Source organism: Zingiber officinale, chromosome 7A (genome assembly GCF_018446385.1).
Source record: "Zingiber officinale cultivar Zhangliang chromosome 7A, Zo_v1.1, whole genome shotgun sequence".
Lineage (NCBI taxonomy): Eukaryota > Viridiplantae > Streptophyta > Magnoliopsida > Zingiberales > Zingiberaceae > Zingiber > Zingiber officinale.
The window spans coordinates 91,863,853-91,885,949 of NC_055998.1; the positions used below are offsets into that span (position 1 = coordinate 91,863,853).

A 22,097-nucleotide genomic window follows, 5' to 3' on the forward strand; every position below is an offset into this window, starting at 1 on the left:
AAAAACATAACTACCCAAAAATGTAAGGTTGCAAAATCCAATTTAAGAATCCATTTTAACCTAATCCAAAAAAACATAATATTCGATTCAATTATATAAAAACTAAAGATCAAAGTTTCATTCATATACAATTCAATATTTTTGTTTTCAGATATTTCTTAATGTTTTAAGATTTTTTTATTTAAAAATTAAACAATCAAAATGTTCCATTAATTCTTCTCTAAATAATATAAACCCAGCCAGAAAACTAAATCCCAAATCTTATCTTGTTCACAAACCCAATTTTATTCAACCTCATAAATTTTAAGCATCATACTACTTAAATTAGGTATAATACTCTATTTATTGATAATCACTACAAAATGTCCACATATCTCATTCTTTACTTAAATTGAAGAAGATGTAATATAAACTCATTCATAAATTTACAATTCCAAAATAGAAATCAAATTTTATTTAACCTCAACCTCACAAAATCAAAAACATCCATGAACTAAAACACCTATGACCTAAAACTTCGATTTTTTTGCACAAGAATAACAAATTAGTTGAAATCTAAAGCAGAAAATTATAATTTATCGATGATTCTTGGGTTGAAGATGAAAGTAGGATTCTATCAATTTTCTGATTTCTGCCTTCAACGTCGATAGAGATGCTTTAGGCTCAAAATATGGGGAGGTTAGGTCGTAGCCGATAGTTTAGAGGGGAAATCGGGGACTGCACCACTGATGGCATGGAGCCACAGAAGCTCAAAGTAAGAGGAGGGAGTGCGTCGACAGTTAAGAGAAAAATAAATAGTATTTGAGAATTTTAATTTAATATGAGGACAAGTTGATAATTGTATATGAATTAGGATGTTAAAATAAATAAATCAGTTTGATCCAATATAAAAAAAAAAACAAATTCTAACACCAAGATTAAATGCAAATGTTTAGATTTGCATAGAAATTTTAAAACAATTTCCCCTTATAAAAATCGAAATCCAACTATTTACTAATATAATTTTATCCACTCAAAATCGTAATTGTTAAAATTAAAAAGTCAAATAAATTTATAATATTAAATTTATTAATCAATTAAATAAATTTTAAATTATCAAATAAATTTAAATTAGGAGTTTAATAACATCAAAATAACTAAATTCAATACAAACTTTATCAAATTGAAACTCATAAAATAATAATAATAATAATAAATATCTATTTTAAATATTTAATTCATTTTAAATTTGACATAAATTATATAAAATTTACTCAACTCATCTACGACTCTAAAGAGAGATTATTTCCGTCATTCGAATATGTGACGTTCAAGTCGCACAGTAGTAACTTTATCATAGTAATAACTTCACCATTAAACTAAGGCTCTTAACTCGTCTACAACTCTAGTTACCAATAATCAAAATAGCATTAAAAAACTTAGTTACCCATAATCACATTGTTCCACACACTGAAGAGCTTTTGAGTAGGAGGCGTGAGGGGCATACCATGTAAGTTTTAGTTGCCTGAATCACAAGCACATAACTGGAACAATCTTTACGGTCATCTTGTGCAAGTGACCATCACCTCATATTGAAGAATCACGACAATGTGTGATAAATCTGCAGAATAAATGGACTGGAACAACTGAAACACACAATCACAAGCATTAGAGAAGATATACAAGAAATTTCCTATCAAGACAATTCTGCCACAGGGATCAGTCCTGTTCAAGAATATCCTTCCAGCATGATATAGACAAAGCCACTTGGCGCAGAGGATCTCCTGTAGGTAAAAGCAAAAAATAAGTAAATCGAGCTGCGGTCTACAGACATTCTAGTAGGATATGCTCAAACTTTGTCAGCCAGAATCTACAAGTAGATCTTCTCATGTTTTCCCGATCTTCTCATGTTTTCCCAAGTCAAATATCTGCTGCAGAGGTAGGAAACCAAAATCCTCGGACATGTTTCTATTGAAATGAATTTATTTTTTAGGTGGAAGGTTTGTTTTGCGTTTCATTCTAAAAACACAGGAGGTTGCAACAGCTTTAATGAAATCTACAGGATTCACTAAGTGAGACCTGCGGTCCTTAGAGCTGGCCTAGAGTCGTCACAATTAATAGAAGCATCAGAAATTTAAGATGGTAATAGGATCCTTACCTCTTGTAGTAAACGTAGCCAGCAAAACCAACCGCTCCTATGGCCACAAGCACAACAAGAACAAGAAAAGCAACCAACCATCCCGACATCCCGCTTGACTTCTCATTTGAATCACTGGCGCTCAAATCTATACAACTTTGCAGATTACAAACCTCCTGCCTAGCAGGCTGCAAACAATCAAGTGGAAGAACTAGCGTTAAAAAAAAATCATCTGGAATTAGTAGCATTCAAAGCTTTGTGATTCGGGCCGACCGTCTAATCTTCGCTGCTTCTATGCAGAAACAATGCTGTCAAGATGCATAATTTACTATGGCCTCAGCCAACCATCTTGGCAATAACCATTTCAGGTCTGGTTGAATGTCATATTTTTCAACCAAAATCAGCAAACTAATATCTTGGCGAGTTTCAACCTAAGATTGTCAATGATTCCAATCATTCACTCAAAATGATTGGCGACAGCCAAAGCGTAGGCTCAACTTAGTAAGTAAAACAGGATTTAAATATATGGTATATAGACTTCCTATTGCATCTGAAATGATGAGAATGACCTAAGCTCAACACTTTTGAATTAAATAGAAAAAATACAGAAATTAGAAACCCAAAAAAAGAACCTTTCACTCTGAAATTGCTCTATATGTGCAGGTGGCGGTGTGGCATTTATTTAGAGGCTTGATAGAATAAAAAAGAAATGAGTTTTCAAAATACTGGATGCAACAACAAATACAACTCATTGCATATTCCTCTGTTATGAATTGTTGTATCAAATCTTTAGTTGTAGAGGTCTGAAATGTTCAGGTATGGTAGGAAAGATAAAATGCATCTGATCGATATCTTGTGAATCATCATCAACGTCAACTATATCTTGAGAGTGTAGCATGAAGTATATAACTTGGGGGAGCAACAAATTCATGCTCATTTGCCTAACAAATTCAAGTTTTCACTACAGATGGCATCCGATGTTAATTCCATAAAAAGAGCAACAAAAAGAATTCAAATCTTGAGCTTAAGGATTTTTGTTTGCAAAGATTTTCCATAGAATTGCATGAAAAAATTACTTTTTCATAATCCAGAAATGATTGCATCCAAGTCATAACTGTAAAATCTAACGTGTCTATTAATGATTGACTATTAACTGCTGCAACTAAAACATGGCGCCAACCTGACACCGATAAAAATATATATTTGTTACCAGTTTTGATACTGAATTATTTAAGCATGTTCACAAACGTCATCAAGAAAATGTTTCTTTAACTCACCATTTCTTGGCCTGGACACCTACTATCATCCACCGGGTAGTGCTTGATGGATGAATCAGTGATACTTCCATAACAGCCAACATCTCTATAGCGAATTCCGCCATCACAAGGAGAAGAGCACTTCATCCATGGCCCAGCAACCCACTTAAAAATTTCTGACATTTGTAGAGGCATTGAGTTGCAACTTTAGAAAAGACACTAAGACCTCTACTCAATATTATGTTTAAACAGCAAATATCCAAATTGGATCTCTAATGTTAGAATATGGGCACATCAAACTGTTCAAATAATACCCACATTAAGTTTCTTCCATTTTACCAACCAAAAGGGCTTGATTGCCAAACTATTTGATGAAACAATTTTAGTTTTCTAAAAGAAAAACTAAAATAGACAATACTTCTTAATTTAATGAGACTTTTTTTTTGAGAAACAGGAAACAGAATAACTTATTCAAAAAATTGTTTCAGATTGTATGTCAAATTTAAATCATTCAAAACCTTTTACAAATAGTAATATCCCCCATTTAATTAAATGCATATTTGTCAAAAAAATATTGAAAAAAAAAAGATGAGCAAAATTAATATAGTTTTGTGAATTTCAGTTATCAAATAATTTTGTCAAACAGCCTGCTAAACTGAAATAATTCATAAAAATGGGGAAAACAGGCAAATGTCTATATAATTTATCGAGTAATCATATTTTTTAAAAGGCCAACATTAATTTAATTTTGCTAAATTCAATCCATCAAGATATTTCACCAAATAGCTAAATGGAATGAAATTGATTAATTTTGCACCTTTATGAACTTAAAAATATATATTTAGCCATAAATGGACCTTGTCCAGTTTTGCATCATGTTGTTTCACCAAACCACCTGATCATCGAAACAACTTGGTGTTCTATTAGAAAAGGCTTGATTTTTGACATTCATGAATCGAAGAATTTGGTTATTCACATTTTTCAACATTAGAGGCCCAATTTGTATATCTACTCAAGTTTGTAAACCATGAGTCTTATTTGTATCCCATGGGAAGCTTCACTACATTTGCCTGTTTATGAGTAGCAAGGTTTACAAAGTTCATAAATATAGTTACCTTGTGGTTTTAATTGGATAGCAAGCTCTGCACCAGTTTTGCAGAAACCAAATTTGCTGCTCTTATCCATTAGATAAGGATCTGAACAATCAGTGCAACATACATACTCATCACCAAAGTCTAGCTTGTTGTTGCATCTTGAGCACTTGCTTGTTACCCTTGGGCGCTCTGCAAATAGGTGAAGGGAAGCTTACTTCACTAAATTTTATAAAATTCAACAAAAATATTAGTCCCATATGAACCAAGAATACCAAATTCTATAAATCTCATCTACATCTAAATCACTAGACAATTTTTTTTCAATAAGGTCATGCAACAGGGTGAATTTGCATTAAAGAACATAATGTCCACATACCTACAGTAGTGTGTCAGATATCTAGGAGATGATTTCAAATTAGAGAAAACATAACACCATGACGGAGATCAACTAGAGATATAAGAAGCATTGTACTAGAATCATATAGAATTTAATTAAGCTTAACTTGTTGAAATTAATTATCTTGAAAATCTTATTAACTTGTTAAAACAATGGATGGAGTAAATCTTAACTTGTTGAGATTCATAAAATCAGAGCCTTTAAATGGGAGGGCTCTACAAAATAATTCATCAATTTCTCAAACTGTTTATTGAAAGAAGATATCTTTCTGAGTTTGAACCTTTCCTACTCTTTTTGAGTTCGAACAACTAGATCAACTGCATCCATACTTTCATGAAATAATTGAGAGCATTGGAGTTGAACACTTTCTTGAGTTGGTCAAACATTAAAAATATAGAACTTAATTGTTATCCACATAAATACACATCCTCATCAACCTCAACAAATAAATTTGACGACATAGGAGGAACTTTGTAACAACCCAAATTTCCTCATTACAAGTCTTGATAGTGCTTACAAATATTTAGAAATGCTTTAGAAATATTCTAGAGATTTTTAGGAATTTTTAGAGTATTTTTATGCAATTTTCGGTGTTCGTTTGGTATTTTTATCAAAAGAAAGAAGTTTCAAAAAAAATAAAGAGGTTCGGCCGAGGTTCGAACCCGCGACCTCCGACCCGACCCAAGACTTAAGTGAACCGCGATAGCCAAGCGTTCACCAGGTGTTTCGTGAACAAATCAATAACGAATTGGTCTTAAGCCATAACAAAATTGGAAAATACCTAAGTATAAAAAGGGTTAAGTAAAGGAGAAGAGGGCATTACCTTTTCTCGCCCGAAAACCCTATCACCTTCTCCCGATCCCGACTGCGTGCGGCGTCTCTGCTTGGGCGAAACCAAAGGGGGAGCTAGGGCTTCGTCTCTATCTCCTCCTCCCGTGCGCCTTCTCCTCTCGGGCGATAGCGAAGAAGAAGCTAGGGTTTTTCTTCTCCGGCGACCGGCCAAGGCTTGTTTCCGAGGAACTCCTGCAGATTCGTGAGCACCTCGTTGGGGAGGACAGGTAGAAGAAGACGCCGAGGCTTACGATTTCTCCGAAAACCTAGAAGTTTTCTTTTTCCGACTATGAGTCGAAGGGAGATCGGTAAGTGTTTCTCATCTGCAGTAGGAGTAGTTCCGGACCCTTGTTCTTCTTGAATTCGAAGCATGTTGTAAAGATTTGTGATTTAGATTGTTGGTGTCGTGAATCTCAAAGAAAGGAAGGAGATTTGTTGTTTAGCCTGTGGTTAATGTTTCTTCAGGTTTTGAATTTAGTATTTTAGTTGGTTGAATTGGATTTTATTGTTTGTGACTTGATGAGCATGTTCGGGTTGCATGGAAGTTAGCAATTCTCTGTTTTTCTTTTGTTGCCGTGGCACATAGCATGAAGAACAATTATGGTTTTGGGTTTACAGTAGAAATAATCCTTGCTAATTGCCTTTTGGGTTCCTTGCTGTGGTACAGAATAGGGGGAAGGTGCTGGTTTTGTTTTGTAAAACTTGCTGCCATGAAACTTAATTCAAATTGTTTAGCTTTGAATGGTTGTGTAGCATATTGGTTTCTTTTGTTTCCTTGCTGTGGTACTGAACATGAAAAGATTTAGTTTACGGTTTGAGCTTATGGTTTAGTATTCCAGTTCAGATCATGTTGTAACATGCTTAAAGACCTCTATTGTTGTTTAAAGGTATAAGCTTTGCATAGGTTTTACATGGATTTTATAATCCGAACCCTATATAGATTGCTTGTGACCTTAAATAGATTTAGTTTTGTGTTGAATAACTAAGCATGAACAACCCTTTTGAGCTGCTATACAGTTTAGCTTACTGTTTAAATGTCGAGGCATTATGTACTAGAAGTAATAAAAGATAATAGATATTTTATTTTAAGAGGCTAGTACCAGACTTCCGAGGTTGTCATTAAACAAATTCAGGTGACCGTTTCCGAGGTCTCGGCCCTGGTAAGACCGAGGTCTTTACCCTTATAGGACTGGTGGCTCGCTACCTCAGTTTCTATTAGGGAGCGCGCAATGGTACTAAGTATGGGCCCAAGAAAGAATTGATTATTATTTTGAAGTATAAAAGTATAAGATTTTAAACAAGTGAAATAAGCTTCACATAGGTTTAAAATTCAACAAGTTTAGTTTCCTTGTATGCTAGCATGTTGTTAGAACTTTCTTATTGTTGAAAAGATGAGCAGCTTTACATGTTTAACATTTCAGTATATTTGATTCCTGTATTATCAGATGAGCATGTGTAGTATTTCCTTTAAAGCATTCAGTTTTAGATTTATTCTTATTCACATGCATATTCGAGTTTTGTGAGTTAGATAACGCTTACTAAGCAATTTTGCTTATAGTTGCATTTCCTCTTACTGCAGATAAAGGAAAGGAAAAGCTATAGCGAAGGAAGGCGACAAGGAGGTGCGGATGGATGTGTGATGTTTGGACTATGGAAGCCTTGGGAATTAGTTTAAAGTTCATTAAGATTTTGTAATGAAGATTTTATGTTTTAGAACTCTTCCTTTTAATTGTTATGAACATTAGTTTCATTATTTGAGAGGTATTATTGTTGCATGCATGATCAGATTAATATATATTTTGTTTAGCATGTTCAGATTGATGTATAGATTTAGTTGTGAACATAAGCCTGAGTAGTATGTATAGATGAGTTATTTATGTTTTTCCGCTGTTACATACTTATATTTACATGTGAGCAATATTAGTTAGTAAAGTTAGTAGTCCAGTAGCGCTCCACCCTCACAGACTAGTAGTGAGGAGGGTGGAGTGTTACAAACTTCATCTTAAACAAAGAATTTTTCACTTTGCTTCTTTGAGTCTCATGACTTAAGTGACTATTGCTACATAAGCAAGACAATTTTTTTTCTGGAAAGACAAAGGCATCCACTTTGAAATTATCCCCATCTTACTAAAATCTAAATCATTTATGAAATATAAGGATCAATTTGGAGTGTTAAGCATGATAGTAATTTCACTAATAAAAAGTGCTACTTCTCAATTTTTGCTAGCAAGAATATAATTAAACCAGAGATGTTTAGAGTAAACTAGGGGGTCAAACATGGTCCAAAACAAGGCACATAAACATGAATGCTCCCTTTCACTTAGTGTAATAGTGTTCAATCAAAGTACTTAGTCTTGACATTCTTGCAAAATAAAATTTAAGAAGAGAGAACGAGAACAGAAGGCCACAACATCCGTATTTTTATCTTCCATTGAAGATGATAAAACACTTTTTAAATGGGAATTTACACAAACTCTTATTAATCATACTGAGCAATGCATTAGAACAGTGGATAATATGAATAAGATAAGTACCATATATAAGATATAATTGATGCATGAAGAAAATGGAGAATAGTAATACCGGGTTTACAACAATGGAAGTGTGTGTAGAAGGGAAGGCATGGAGGGTAACTCGACTCTCCACAAAGACCATTGCAGTTCTCTGACTGATCAGCTACCACAAACCCAGCACCACAACCACCAAGCCATTTGCTTTGACAAGATTCTGTCCACTGACACCCTGCAAATTATACATAAATCTATGATAAAAAGCATTTGCATCATCCACTCACCAGTACATTCAACCAACTCGATGATAATATTACGCCACATAGAGAGCTGAAAATCATCATCATTATCATGTCATATTCATCCAAAACTCTTTGGGATCAGCTACATAAATATTATCCACCAATTGAGCTCTATGTAAGGAAGTTGAAAATAACAATAATGATTTTAACATTTAAAACTACCATCGGGCAACTTAGCTACCTATTGCCAAAACCTTAATTTCCAGTACATGAAAGGGAATCAAGTTAGCTGTAGAGGAACTTGGTGTTATCCTTTTAGGCCAGACTTCAGTTTCTATACCATAACACCAGCCTCAGATATATAAAATGCAAACACAAAAAAAACATTTTATGTTTTAAAAAAAACAACTTAAAGAGAAAATTGGAAAAAAAAAAAAAACCATTTCAGAAGCCTTCTAATAAAAAAAAGTGATTTAGAAACAATAGTCGCAAAACCTATCATGCTTGATGGATACCAGAACCTTGTCAAAAAAAAATTGATAAGTATAACAGCCTATTCAGATAATGATAGGATCCTTTAATGAATCTATTCAAATAAATCCTTTAACTTTATTTTCTTTTCTAAAATAAGTTTTAGCCCTTTTTCTTTTCTAAGATAAGTTTTAATAAGACATTTTCTCTTGAAAATGTATTTTTATTTTATTTTTCTTTTAGACCTTTTCTTTTGAAAAAGTAGTTTAGGTCTCTATTTAAAGAGACGTTATATAATTTTGGAGGACAAGTAATTTCCCTTTTAGTTAATCAATCTCATTTGATTATTGGAGGTCGATTCCGTTGAAGTGATCACCCTATCCCCATTTACATTTTTCTCTTCCAATTTTTTCACGTGATAGGCCTCCGGGTTCCTATCAACTTGGTATCAGAGCACGTTCACTTCATCATCGCCTTATAGTACCACGCAGCAACTTCAACACCCCAAGCCCACATCTACCAACAAGCGCATGGTCTCAACCCGACTTCAAGAGAAGAAAATCCACATGACGACCGAAGGATCTCATCCTGACGCCAAATGGGCTCTGGAATTTGAAGCTAAGCACGAGACAAGGATGGATAAACTCAAAAAAACTACGGCATCATTGGTCACAATAGTACAAGAATTGAAGGATCGTTTAGAAGCAGATTCAGCTCAAGCATACTAATCAAAAGGGGAATAAATCAGCAGTCTCAATAACAACAATATGATCATAAAGCGAACTCAAATGAAGATCGAGAGCACAACCTTCCACGTATGAAGGTGGAATTTCCTCACCGGGAGAACAACGATCCGATTGGATGGATTTGAAGGGTTGAAAAATATTTTCGCTTCCACAGCACTTCGGACAATGCAAAGGTAGAACTAGCATCTATAAACCTCGAAGGCGATGTCATCCAATGGTATGACTGGCTTGAAGCATGCCATGGGCCTCCAAAATGGGAGGAATTCAAAGAAGAACTCATCAATCAATTTGGTCCCTCCGGTTATGAGAATGTTGATGGAGAATTGGCCAAAATTCGACAAACTACAACTATACTAGAGTACCAAGGATGATTCGAGTAACTCTATAATCAAACTTGTGATTGGTCAGAAAAGCAATTACTGGGCACTTTTATTGAAGGACTTCGCCTTGATATACGACGAGAAGTAAAAATGAATCAACCTCGTACCATGAAGGTTGCCTTATCCTTTGCACGACTACAAGAAGAGAAAATCAATTAGGAAGGAAGAAGAAATAACAAGGTAATTCGTGAAAACACATCACCCCGTAGATTGACAAAATAAGAGATCAAGGAAAGAATAACAAAGGGATTATGCTAGCATTGCGATGAAAAGTGGCACCGTGGTCATCAACGCAAGCAAAAGAGGATATTGAATATTGAACCAATAGAGAACTCTGAGGAAGAAGATGATTTCAATGAAGGTGAAACACAAGATAATATCAACAAAATACAAGATGACCTATGGCAATATCACTTCATGCCTTAGAAGGACTACAAACTCCGCAAACGATGAAGGCAAAAAGATTCATTAAAAAACAACCAGTAATGATACTTATAGATTCAGAAAGCACCAACAATTTTCTAGACGCAACCTTAGCAAGAAGGCTTAAACAAAAGATAGAGTAAGCATCTACATTTGATGTTAAGGTGGCGGATGGAAGATCACTTACAAGTTCAGGAAAGTGCGATGGTATTAAAATTTTCTTACCAAATTATGAATTAATCACAGATCTCTTTCTTCTACCCCTAGATGGATGTGATGTTGTACTTGGAGCACAATGATTGAGAACATTAGGAGACATAATATAGAATTTCTCTCAACTAACAATGCACTTCCAAGATCAAGGAAAAGAAGTTTGCATCAGAGGCAAGAGACAAGATACTATCACATCAATCAGTAGTCATCAGGTAGAGTGATTATTAAAGAAAGATTGCTCCATTTTTCTCATGCAACTCTCCATCAAAAAGGATCCTAAAGGTACATCACATACCCCTCAAGAATTAGAGACACTTCTTTCAAAATTTTCTATAATATTTGCTGAGCCAAAGGGACTTTCTCCATCACGTTCACATGGTCATCATATACCTCTAATACCGGGGAGTGCATCAGTAAATGTTAGGCCTTATCGCTACCCTTGCATACAGAAGGAGGTAATTGAGAAGATTGTACAAGAGATGCTTCAAGTTAGTATTGTTCACCTAAGTGTAAGTCCATATTCTTCTTCAATACTACTTGTGCGAAAGAAAGGCCGAAGTTGGTGAATGTGTGTAGATTACCGGGCACTCAATAAAATTACAGTGAAAGACAAGTACCCCGTCCCCATCATTGATGAATTAGGGGGTTCCTCAATCTTCTCAAAGTTGAATCTTCGCTCAGGCTTTCATCAGATAAGGATCTATCAGCCAGACATTCCAAAAACAACCTTTCGGACTCATGATGGTCATTATGAATTTTTAGTCAGGTCTTTCGGCTTAACTAATGCACCTTCTACATTCCAAAGTTTGATGAACGATATCTTCAGGTCTTACCTCCGTAAGTTTGTTTTGATTTTCTTTGATGATATCCTTGTTTATAGTTCATCGTTCGGAGATCATTTACATCACCTTTATAAAGTACTCACTCTTTTGCGTGAGCATTCTCTTTTTGTGAAAAGATCTAAGTGCAACTTTGGGACAACTAAGGTGGAATAACTTGGTCATATTGTAAGCTAAAACGGAGTAGCTAATGATCCCTCAAAGGTGCTAGTTATGAAGGAGTGACCCACCCCACAGAATATCAAGGCATTACGTGGTTTTCTAGGTTTTATTATCGTAAATTTATAAAAAAATATGGCAAGATTAGTGCTCCACTAACAGCTTTGTTAAAGAAAGATGCATTTAGATAGTGTCCTGAAGCAGAAAAGACATTTCAGAATTTAAAGGAGGCTATCGTGACAGCATCAGTTCTTGCACTACCTAATTTCAATAAGCAATTTGTCATTAAAGCTGATGCATCCATAGTTGGAATCAGAGCAGTACTTATGCAAGAAGGCCAACCATTAGCTTTTACTAGCAAAGCACTATCTCTTCTACATCAACATATGTCAATTTATGACAAGGAAATGTTGGCTATCATACATGCTGTTACCCTATCTTCTTGGCCGACGCTTTCAAATACGAACTGACCATAAGAGTCTAAGTTCATCTTGGATTAACATATCTCAAATATGGATCAACAAAAATGGATCAAGAGACTCTTAGGATATGATTATGAAATTGTTTACCAGAAGGGAACGGAAAATACAGTAGCTGATGCTTTATCTCGCCTTCCTAACCAAATAGAGTTCGCTGCTATATCTTTAGTAACTTGCAAAAACTTGGACAACATAAAAAGAGAGCAAAAGGAAAATTCAACGGCACAGACTCTCATCCAAAACATATTACAAAATTCATCGCCTTGGGATGGAGAAATCTTACGATATAAAAACAGAATCTTCCTTCCAACAAACTCAGTTGAAAAAAAAAGTAATACTGGAAGAATTTCATTGTTCACCAATTGCAGGGCATTCTGGCTTCCTAGGATTTCAAGAACTTTCTATTGGAAGGGAATGAAGAAAGACACCATAAACTTTGTTGTTGAATGTGATGTATGTCAAAGAAACAAAGGAGAAAATGTAGCAAGACCAGGTCTTCTTCAACCCCTTCCCATGCTTAAACAAATATGGACCGACATTTCCATGGATTTCGTAGATGGGCTACCCACAGACAAACTACTATCATGGTGGTCGTTGATTGTCTCACAAAATATGTCCATTTTTGTTCATTATCGCATCCTTATACAGCTGCCCGTGTTGCTCAAACATTTGTTGACCATATAATCAAACTACATAGTTTACCAAGATCTATTGTCACTGATAGAGATCTGGTATTCACAATTAAATTTTAGAGAGAATTATTCCAATTGCAAGGCACTAAACATAATTTTAGCACATCCTACCATCCACAGTCTAATGGACAAACAAAGGTGGTTAATCGATGTTTAGAGAATTATTTACATTGTTTGACTGGTGATAGACCCAAAGGGTGGGTTCGTTGGCTTCCATGGGCAGAATGGTGGTACAATACGACCTACCACTCAGCTACTAAGATTACCCCATTTGAGGTCGTTTATGGATGTGTACCACCATCAATTAGCTCATACACACGTGGATCAACAAATGTGCACCAAGTCAACCAAAACCTATGCACAAGGGACCAAATATTGCAACTTTTGAAAAACAACTTATGCAATGCATAAGCAAGAATGAAGCAACTGGCCGAAAAGCATCATTCAGAAAGAGAATTTGCAATAGGAGATTGGGTTTTTCTAAGACTTCAACCATACAAACAAGTTTCAATTCGTCCTTCAACCTCTATGAAGTTGTCACCGAAATTTTATGGCCCTTATAAAGTGATAGAGCATATGGGACCTATTGCTTATTGCTTGGAGCTTCCACAAAATTCTAAAATACACCATGTATTTCATGTGTCTTGTTTAAAGAAGAAATTAGACGACAAATTTACTCCTCAACAACACCTTCCTGAAGTGAATTCAGATGGTGAAGTTAAATTTCAACCTTATGCTATTTTAGAAAGGAGACTTGTGAAGAAGAACAATCAAGCGACATTTGAGCTATTAATTCAGTGGGACAATTTATTTATCGATGATGGAACATGGGAATTATATGATATCATTCAAGAAAAATTTTCAGAGTTTATTGATAAATAACATTGAGGACAAGATTGTTTTGAAGGGCGGTGAAATGATAGAATCCTTTAATGGATCTATTCAAATAAATCCTTTAACTTTATTTCCTTTTCTAAAATAAGTTTTAGACTTTTTCTTTTTCAAAGATAAGTTTTAATAAGACATTTTCTCTTGAAAATATATTTTTATTTTATTTTTCTTTTATACCTTTTCTTTTCAAAGGGTAGTTTAGGTTCTATTTAAAGAGACGTTATGTAATTTTCGAGGACAAGTAATTTCCCTTTTAGTTAATCAATTTCATTTGATTATTGGAGGTTGGTCCCCTCGGAGTGATCACCCTCTCCCTTACATTTTTCTCTTTCGATTTTTTTTTCACGTGATATGCCCCCGGGTTCCTATCATATAACCAATGGAGACGAGAACAAAACACGCTAGTTTACAAATGCAAGAAACCTGGCAAGTACACAAACCCAATGGTAGACAAAATTAAAAATCAGACGAGCATAGGAAATAAGGAAACAGAAAGATTTCATCTGCAACGACAAGACCCCTCAATTCCAAATCAAGATGAGATAACTAACTCGGAATGAGGGTTCACAAGGGATTTAAGCAGGGTTAGGGGCAATTACCATGGAAAGCAAGTTCTTCTGCGATCGCCGGTGCGACTTGAGGGATTATGAGGAGGAAGGAAATGAGGAACAGGAGCCGGCGATGGAGGTGAGAAAGCAGCATCGCCTCTGGCATCTCGCCTCCGCAACGGCCTACCATCGCCTCTTCTGTCAGAAGAAAAGTCACCGACGGCTCCATTGATTTATCACAATTACAAGGTGGGCCCTTGCAGGAGCACCTAGCGTCTCACCTAGCGTATAACAGTAAATTTAGAGGTTAACTGCGAATTTTACTAAATAATTTTGTGGACCCGGGATGTGGCGAGTAGACGGAAGGGAATGAGAGGAGAAGCAGATTTATTGATAATAAGGGACGAAAATAAAGATAATGAAAATTAAATATATATAAAAAATTTATGCGTTCAATAATTTAATATATTTTGTAAGTATTTATTTGTTAAGATTTATGTGTTAAACTAATTATAATTATTTGTTAAAATCGATATCTGTATCAATGTTGGCGTCGATGTCAATATCGAAGTTGATGTCAAAGTCGAAGACGGCATTGGCATAAGTCGATGACGGACTACGAGCATTAGATGGTACGAGTATTTTTATTACAACATAAAAATATTTAAAATAATAATTTTTAAAATTAATTAATATAATAAAATAAAGAGAAAATTAGAATACACCTTAACCTTCCTTGCTCCCAAATCAAGTATAAAAAATTATTTCATTTTACGAGTAAAAACGATTAACTCACTTCCTTCTATATACCGTAACTCCCTCCTAAATAAGATTTGAAGTTTTTCATCTCTTTCTCACCAACTCTCAGATAGTGCGTGTCAATAAAGAAAAAAATGGTTAAAACGTTGCTTAAGACATAATAAAGAGTGATTTTAAAAAAAAATTCTTTCTAATCTATATTGTATATCTAAAGAGTATTTTACTTTTTTTTTCTAATTTTTTTACTTGAACGGTTTAATACTATGTAACATATTTTTTTTATATAATTTTAGCTAATATTGAAATAATTTAAAATATAGTAACAGTGTCAATTCAGTTAATAAAAACTAAAAAACTAAAATATTTTGTCGAGTTGATTTTCTAAGAATACATTTTCAAATTATTTTATATAAACCCAAAATATCCCACTTTTGTTTTTTTTTTAACAGACTCAATCATTTTCCAATTTAATTTTAGGGGAGAGAGAAAAACGTTTCGAAACTACGAGCCAAAGAATAATCATATAAATTTAGGGAGCAAATCAAAATTTATCTCAAATATTTATAAATAAATTTAATATTTAATTTAACAATTTATTTATATTCATCCAATACATATAATCTGACTATTTTATTAAAAATCTTCCCTCTTTACTAACTAACTTTGGTGAAGCCTAAAATGCATTTATGTTAATGTCCTTTTTTTTATTTACAATAAAAATAATTTCAAGGTTTATTAGTAATTCCACAAGCGAAACAATCAGTGATCTAGAGTTCGAGACTCAACTACAACGTATTATTATGAATTTTTCTCATCATTAATTTCCTCATATTGTTTTATATAAAAAATATAGTTCTCTTTAGTCCCATATCTTAGAATTGACAACACTATGATCAAAGAAGTTTCTATAAATATTTTAAGCCGATGATGTTAAAAAAATATACTTTTCTTAGTTTTTTTTACTAAGACAAGTATAATATTAAATTAAAATAATTTTTTACATGGGGAAGTCCGTTACAGTAGTTTGTTGCTGGGATTCTCTAGCTCACTATTGCATGTGTATGGCGAATCTTACCCAAATAATTAATTCTTGGTTTATAAGGGTGACACTAGACCCAAATAATTTATATATTATTATATTACACACAGTCATACTAGTATTAATTAATTGAATCAACTTAAATAACACATTAAATTAAATAAATAAATTTAAATATAAATATATTTATATCATGTTACTTAATAAAGAAATTATCAATATTTAAAAAAATAAAAAATTATATTCAATATGTCACATTTTAAATAATTAACTAAATTTCTACTTAAGAACTCGATAAATTTAAAGGAATCAAACTTAAACTTATAAAAAAAATTAAAATGACATTTTATTTAAAGATTTGGAAAAAAGTGAATAAATTCATTCTTAAACATTGTTTGATTGATGGGAATGAAATTAAAATTTTAGAATGAAATTAAAAAACTTAAGTATTGATGAAAGTCATCTCCTCCCTTGGTTTTGATGGGAATAAAAATGAGAATTATGTTTTGGACGAAAATATTTTTAATATATTTTTTCAATTTTTCTTTCGTATCACTTTCTCTTTCCTTATTCTCTTAGGAATGTAAGTATAGAGGATGATCGTGATCTAAGCTAAGAATAATTAATTTTTATATTAAACAATGGACGGTATATATCCTTCATTTTCATCAGTGAAACCCTATAATACTATGGGTTGTATCGCCGGTAGGGGGGCGACCGCCGATGTCACCTCCCTTGTTGGATCCACCCTGCTTATTATCTTTCATCATACTTTTTCTCTCCTCATTCTATTATTACACTTTTTCTTTGCTCAATCTCTCTCATCTTACACTCTCTTTCCTCATTTTCTCTCATCACATTTTCTCTCTCTTTATTATCTCCTATCATACTTTTTCTCTTCTCATCTTTTTTCATCATGCTTTCTCTTCCATCATACTCTTTTTCTTTATTTTTTTCATCACATTTTCTTTCATCATACTTTCTCTCTCCTCAATCTCTCCCATCACACACACTTTCTTCTAATTTTCTTTCATCACACTTTTTATTTCTATATTTTCTTTCATTACACTTTCTCTCTTATCATATTTTTTTTCTTTTCATCCTCTCTCATCATGCGTTTTAGCATCACATTTTTTTTAAAAATTTTTTCATCACACGTTGTCTCTCTACATTCTTTCCAATAATATTTTTCCATTCATCATATTTTCTTTCTCATCATAATTTTTTGCATGGGGAAATCCGTTACAGTAGTTTGTTGCTGGGATTCTCTAGCTCACTATTGCATGTGTATGGCGAATCTTACCCAAATAATTAATTCTTGGTTTATAAGGGTGACACTAGACCCAAATAATTTATATATTATTATATTACACACAGTCATACTAGTATTAATTAATTGAATCAACTTAAATAACACATTAAATTAAATAAATAAACTTAAATATAAATATATTTATATCATGTTACTTAATAAAGAAATTATCAATATTTAAAAAAATAAAAAAATTATATTCAATATGTCACATTTTAAATAATTAACTAAATTTCTACTTAAGAACTCGATAAATTTAAAGGAATCAAACTTAAACTCATAAAAAAAAATTTAAAATGACATTTTATTTAAAGATTTGGAAAAAAGTGAATAAATTCATTCTTAAACATTGTTTGATTGGAAAAAAGTGAATAAATTCATTCTTAAACATTGTTTGATTGATGGGAATGAAATTAAAATTTTAGAATGAAATTAAAAACTTAAGTATTGATGAAATTCATCTCCTCCCTTGGTTTTGATGGGAATAAAAATGAGAATTATGTTTTGGACGAAAATATTTTTAATACATTTTTTCAATTTTTCTTTTGTATCACTTTCTCTTTCCTTATTCTCTTAGGAATGTAAGTATAGAGGATGATCGTGATCTAAGCTAAGAATAATTAATTTTTATATTAAACAATGGACGGTATATATCCTTCATTTTCATCAGTGAAACCCTATAATACTATGGGTTGTATCGCCGGTAGGGGGGCGACCGCCGATGTCACCTCCCTTGTTGGATTCACCCTGCTTATTATCTCTCATCATATTTTTTCTCTCCTCATTCTATCATTACACTTTTTCTTTGCTCAATCTCTCTCATCTTACACTCTCTTTCCTCATTTTCTCTCATCACATTTTCTCTCTCTTTATTTGTTAGGACCAAAAGTAGCTAGAGGGGGGGGGGGGGGGGGAATAGCTCGTCACGTGCTCGTTTCTCGGTGTTGCTTGTTTCTTCAAGAATGCGCAGCGGAAAATACATAAACAAACACAAACACGCTAACACTAGGAGTTTACTTGGTATCCACCTCCAACGGAGATGACTAATCCAAGGATCCACACCACGCACGCACCCTCCACTATGAAAATACTCCTTTTCGGTAACTACCGAGGGCGGAGAAGCCCTACAAGACTCTCAGTACAAGAAGAAGAAAGGGTAGTAAAGAATAAGCAAAAGCTTACAAGAAATGCAGTAAAAACCCTAGCTTCTTCTTCTTCTCGTTGCAACTCGCCTCTTGACTTGGATGAACCTCCAAGAACCTTCAAGAACTGGCGGTCAGGAGCTTAGAGAGTGCTGGGGAGGAGCTGTGTTGAATCTGGAATGAATCGATGAAGTGCTGCCGAAGGAAATGAACGCCTGCGGCTTAAATCGACGCTAACGGTCGAATCTCGATCGATTGGAATGCTCCCAATCGATCGGGGAGGCTTTGGATCGATCCACGGATCGATCCAGAGCGCCTCTGTGCTATGGAAAAACTTCTGGATCGATCCACGGATCGATCCGGACTGCTACGTGCAGCAGCGGCGTCCCAATCGATCCAGCGATCGATTGGGACCTCTGATCGATCCACGGATCGATCCAGAGGTTCTCTCGAGGACTCACCGGATCGATCGGTGGATCGATCCAGATCTTCGGATCGATCCACGGATCAATCCAAATCTGTCGGATCAATCCACGGATCAATCCAAACTCGGATCAATCCACGGATCAATCCAAACTCAATCCATCCGGATCAATCCAGATCTTGGTTTTTGCCCAAAACCAAGCCCAAAGCCCCCTAAACCAACATCTAGTCAACCATGACTTGTTGGTACATAAGACCTAGCATCCGGTCACCCTTGACCAGCTAGGACTCTCTCACCAAGTGTCTGGTCAATCCCTTTGACCCACTTGGACTTTTCTCTTCTTGCCAAGTATCCGGTCACTCCCTAAGACCTACTTGGACTTTTCTTCCTCGTGCCAAGTATCCGGTCAATCCCTTTGACCTACTTGGACTCTCACCAGATGTCTGGTCAACCTTGACCCATCTGGATTTCTTTTGTCTGGCTTCACTCACCAGGACTTTCCCAATTGCCTAGATTCACTCACTAGGTCTTTCACCTGGCTTCACTCACCAGGATTTTTCTCCTGCCTAGCTTCACTCACTAGGACTTCCCAATTGCCTAGCTTCACTCACTAGGTCTTTCACCTGGCTTCACTCACCAGGATTTTTCTCCTGCCTAGCTTCACTCACTAGGACTTCCCAATTGCCTAGCTTCACTCACTAGGTCTTTCACCTGGCTTCACTCACCAGGATTTTCCTCCTGCCTAACATCCCAGTTAGGACTTCCCAGTCAAGTATCCAGTCATCCTTGACCTACTTGACTCTTCTTCAATCAATATCTTATTGTCAAACATCTAAACCCAAACCAAGACTCAGCTTGGTCAACCAGGTCAACCTTGACCTGAGGGATGTTGCACCAACAATCTCCCCCTTTTTGATGTTTGACAATACCACAATAACACTTACAATCACACATGTAAGTTAGACTAATCCCATAGCCTCATCCTTCATGCCACTAGGTAATGCAAGCATAAGTTAAGCTCTTCATTCTCCCCCTAAGAGGGCAACCTCCCTCTTAGATAATGAAAGCCTAACTTACTCCCTTTCACACGTTCTTTCATTCTCCCCCTATTGGCACACATCAACCTATGCTCCCTCTTTGGGCACACTTCAACAAATCCATTTGTTGAAAACTCTCCCCCTGAAGAGTTGCTCATTATTGGTTACAACTTCACTCGTTGAACCAACACGATAATGAAGGTCCCATCCCCTTCATTTATCCTTAACTTCTTCCTCAATGTAGATAAATACCCAACCTTGAGCATTTTCTAACCTCTTGAGTTTCCACTTGAAATAATGAGGATATCCACTCCCCATTTCAAGTTCAAAAGCTCATCCATGAGCATTTTCTTTAAAGAAGGTTAACCACATTCCAAGGTTCATGAAAAATAATTTTCATGCCTTTAAAGAGTCCCTCCCCCTAAAGACATGGTGGTAACTTCTGTCATTGCACCAACAATGACTTGGAATCCCTAAACCTTTAGGAAACCCAAATTTAGAAGTTTTGAGGTTCAAATGTTCAAAATTTGAAACAAACCTCAACCTAAACTTCAATGAAGTCTTCCTTAACCATTCCATCCTTGTTTTCAACACGAAAACACCCTTTTTATGTATACAAATGTATTTTAAGGGTTTGGAATGGTTACATAGACTAACCATGGTTCAAAGATGCTGAAATCAGTCCTTCCCAGCCAAAATCAGCAACTTGGATCGATTGGAGTTGGGATCCAATCGATTGAACCAACTGAATCGATTTAATATTCTTGGATCGATCGGCTGATCGATCCAGCGAGCTTCTGCTCGTGAGAAATGCCTTCTCAATCGATCGGCTGATCGATTGAGGAACTCCAATCGATCCACTGATCGATTAGAGGTCTGAAATTGCTGAAATTCAATTTCAGCCAATTTCAAAAACCCCTAGAAAATTCTACAAAAATCTAAAAATCATGAAACTTCGTGTAGACATTATTTAGGGCATACTTAATCATGGAAAAATAGTTTTCTATGAAAATACTTCATATTTTCAAAGATTGACACAAACTTGAAAACTTGCAAAAACTTTAGCGTTTTCTTCAAGTTTGTGTCTAACTATTCAATGGTGATTACTATCAAAAGATAGTCTTCACCAAGGTTTTCCAAAAACATTTTAAAACATTTTCAAAACCAATATCCCATCATGTTCCTTGGGCATAATGCACATGACTTGTACATTAGCTTTCCCAATGATGGGAAAATACATAACTATGTGTTTTAATGAACCTAAAACTCAAAAGAATGCACTAAATCAACATCTTGAGTTTTGTTCATCATCATAACATCTCACTTGTATCTAATGTGTACTAAAAACACATACAAGTCATCTTATAGGTCTTTGTGAGATGTAGATTTTGGTTTTGCCCTAATCTAGGGATCATGCATATCTATCTAGACATTTTGGAGATATTAGACACCCACCTAGGATGTCACTTGTTAATAAGTGTTGTTAAATGCCTTTTGTCCTTAATTTTAAGGAATTAAACTTAATTCATGATAATGTTATGACATACATCAAAATGAAATAATTTTCAAAAGAAAATATCCTATAACTACATGATGTATGTATGTCATGACATGGTATTTTTGGATTTTTCATAATAAAACATGAATGCAAAAATAGACATGATGTCATGGCATATGATGGGCAAACAATCATGGCAAGATTTAGTATAAATAAAATATACCTAGATTAACTATCTAAGTATCCTTAAAACCTTAGCTAAACTTACACCTTAAACCTAGATTGCCCTAAAGTGCTTCAAGAAAATGACAAAACCTAAATTGGCATTTCTAATTCCCTTGATTAATTTATGCCAGTCGAAATTAAGCATATCCTCAAATGTTGACATATTTCATTTTTCCACAAGAGAAGTACTTTTAAATTAAGGTCCGGATTGCCTTAAATTTCCTAAAAACATACCAAAATTCCAACTTGGTAGTTCTTATGAATTTCCCAATATGTGCCATTTAAGATTAAAATCAATTCTTCCACCATTAGGCACATTTTACTCTTTCAAGGAGTAAATAATAGTTCCATTTCATTCTCAAAGGTTAACAAAA

At 34.5% G+C, this 22,097-nt stretch overlaps 1 protein-coding gene across 1 annotated transcript; it reads right to left on the minus strand.

Moving 5' to 3' along the window:
- Nucleotides 1–1,284: 1,284 nt before the first annotated feature.
- LOC122001777 (A disintegrin and metalloproteinase with thrombospondin motifs 18-like) lies at nucleotides 1,285–14,533 on the minus strand. Its single transcript, XM_042556694.1, has 6 exons — nucleotides 14,339–14,533; nucleotides 8,278–8,436; nucleotides 4,488–4,655; nucleotides 3,394–3,548; nucleotides 2,138–2,304; nucleotides 1,285–1,763 (listed from the first exon to the last, which is right to left on the minus strand). The coding sequence occupies exons 1-6, from the start codon at nucleotides 14,514–14,516 to the stop codon at nucleotides 1,709–1,711; spliced, it is 882 nt and encodes a 293-aa protein (XP_042412628.1). The 5' UTR covers nucleotides 14,517–14,533; the 3' UTR covers nucleotides 1,285–1,708.
- Between the last annotated feature and the right edge of the window lie 7,564 nt (nucleotides 14,534–22,097).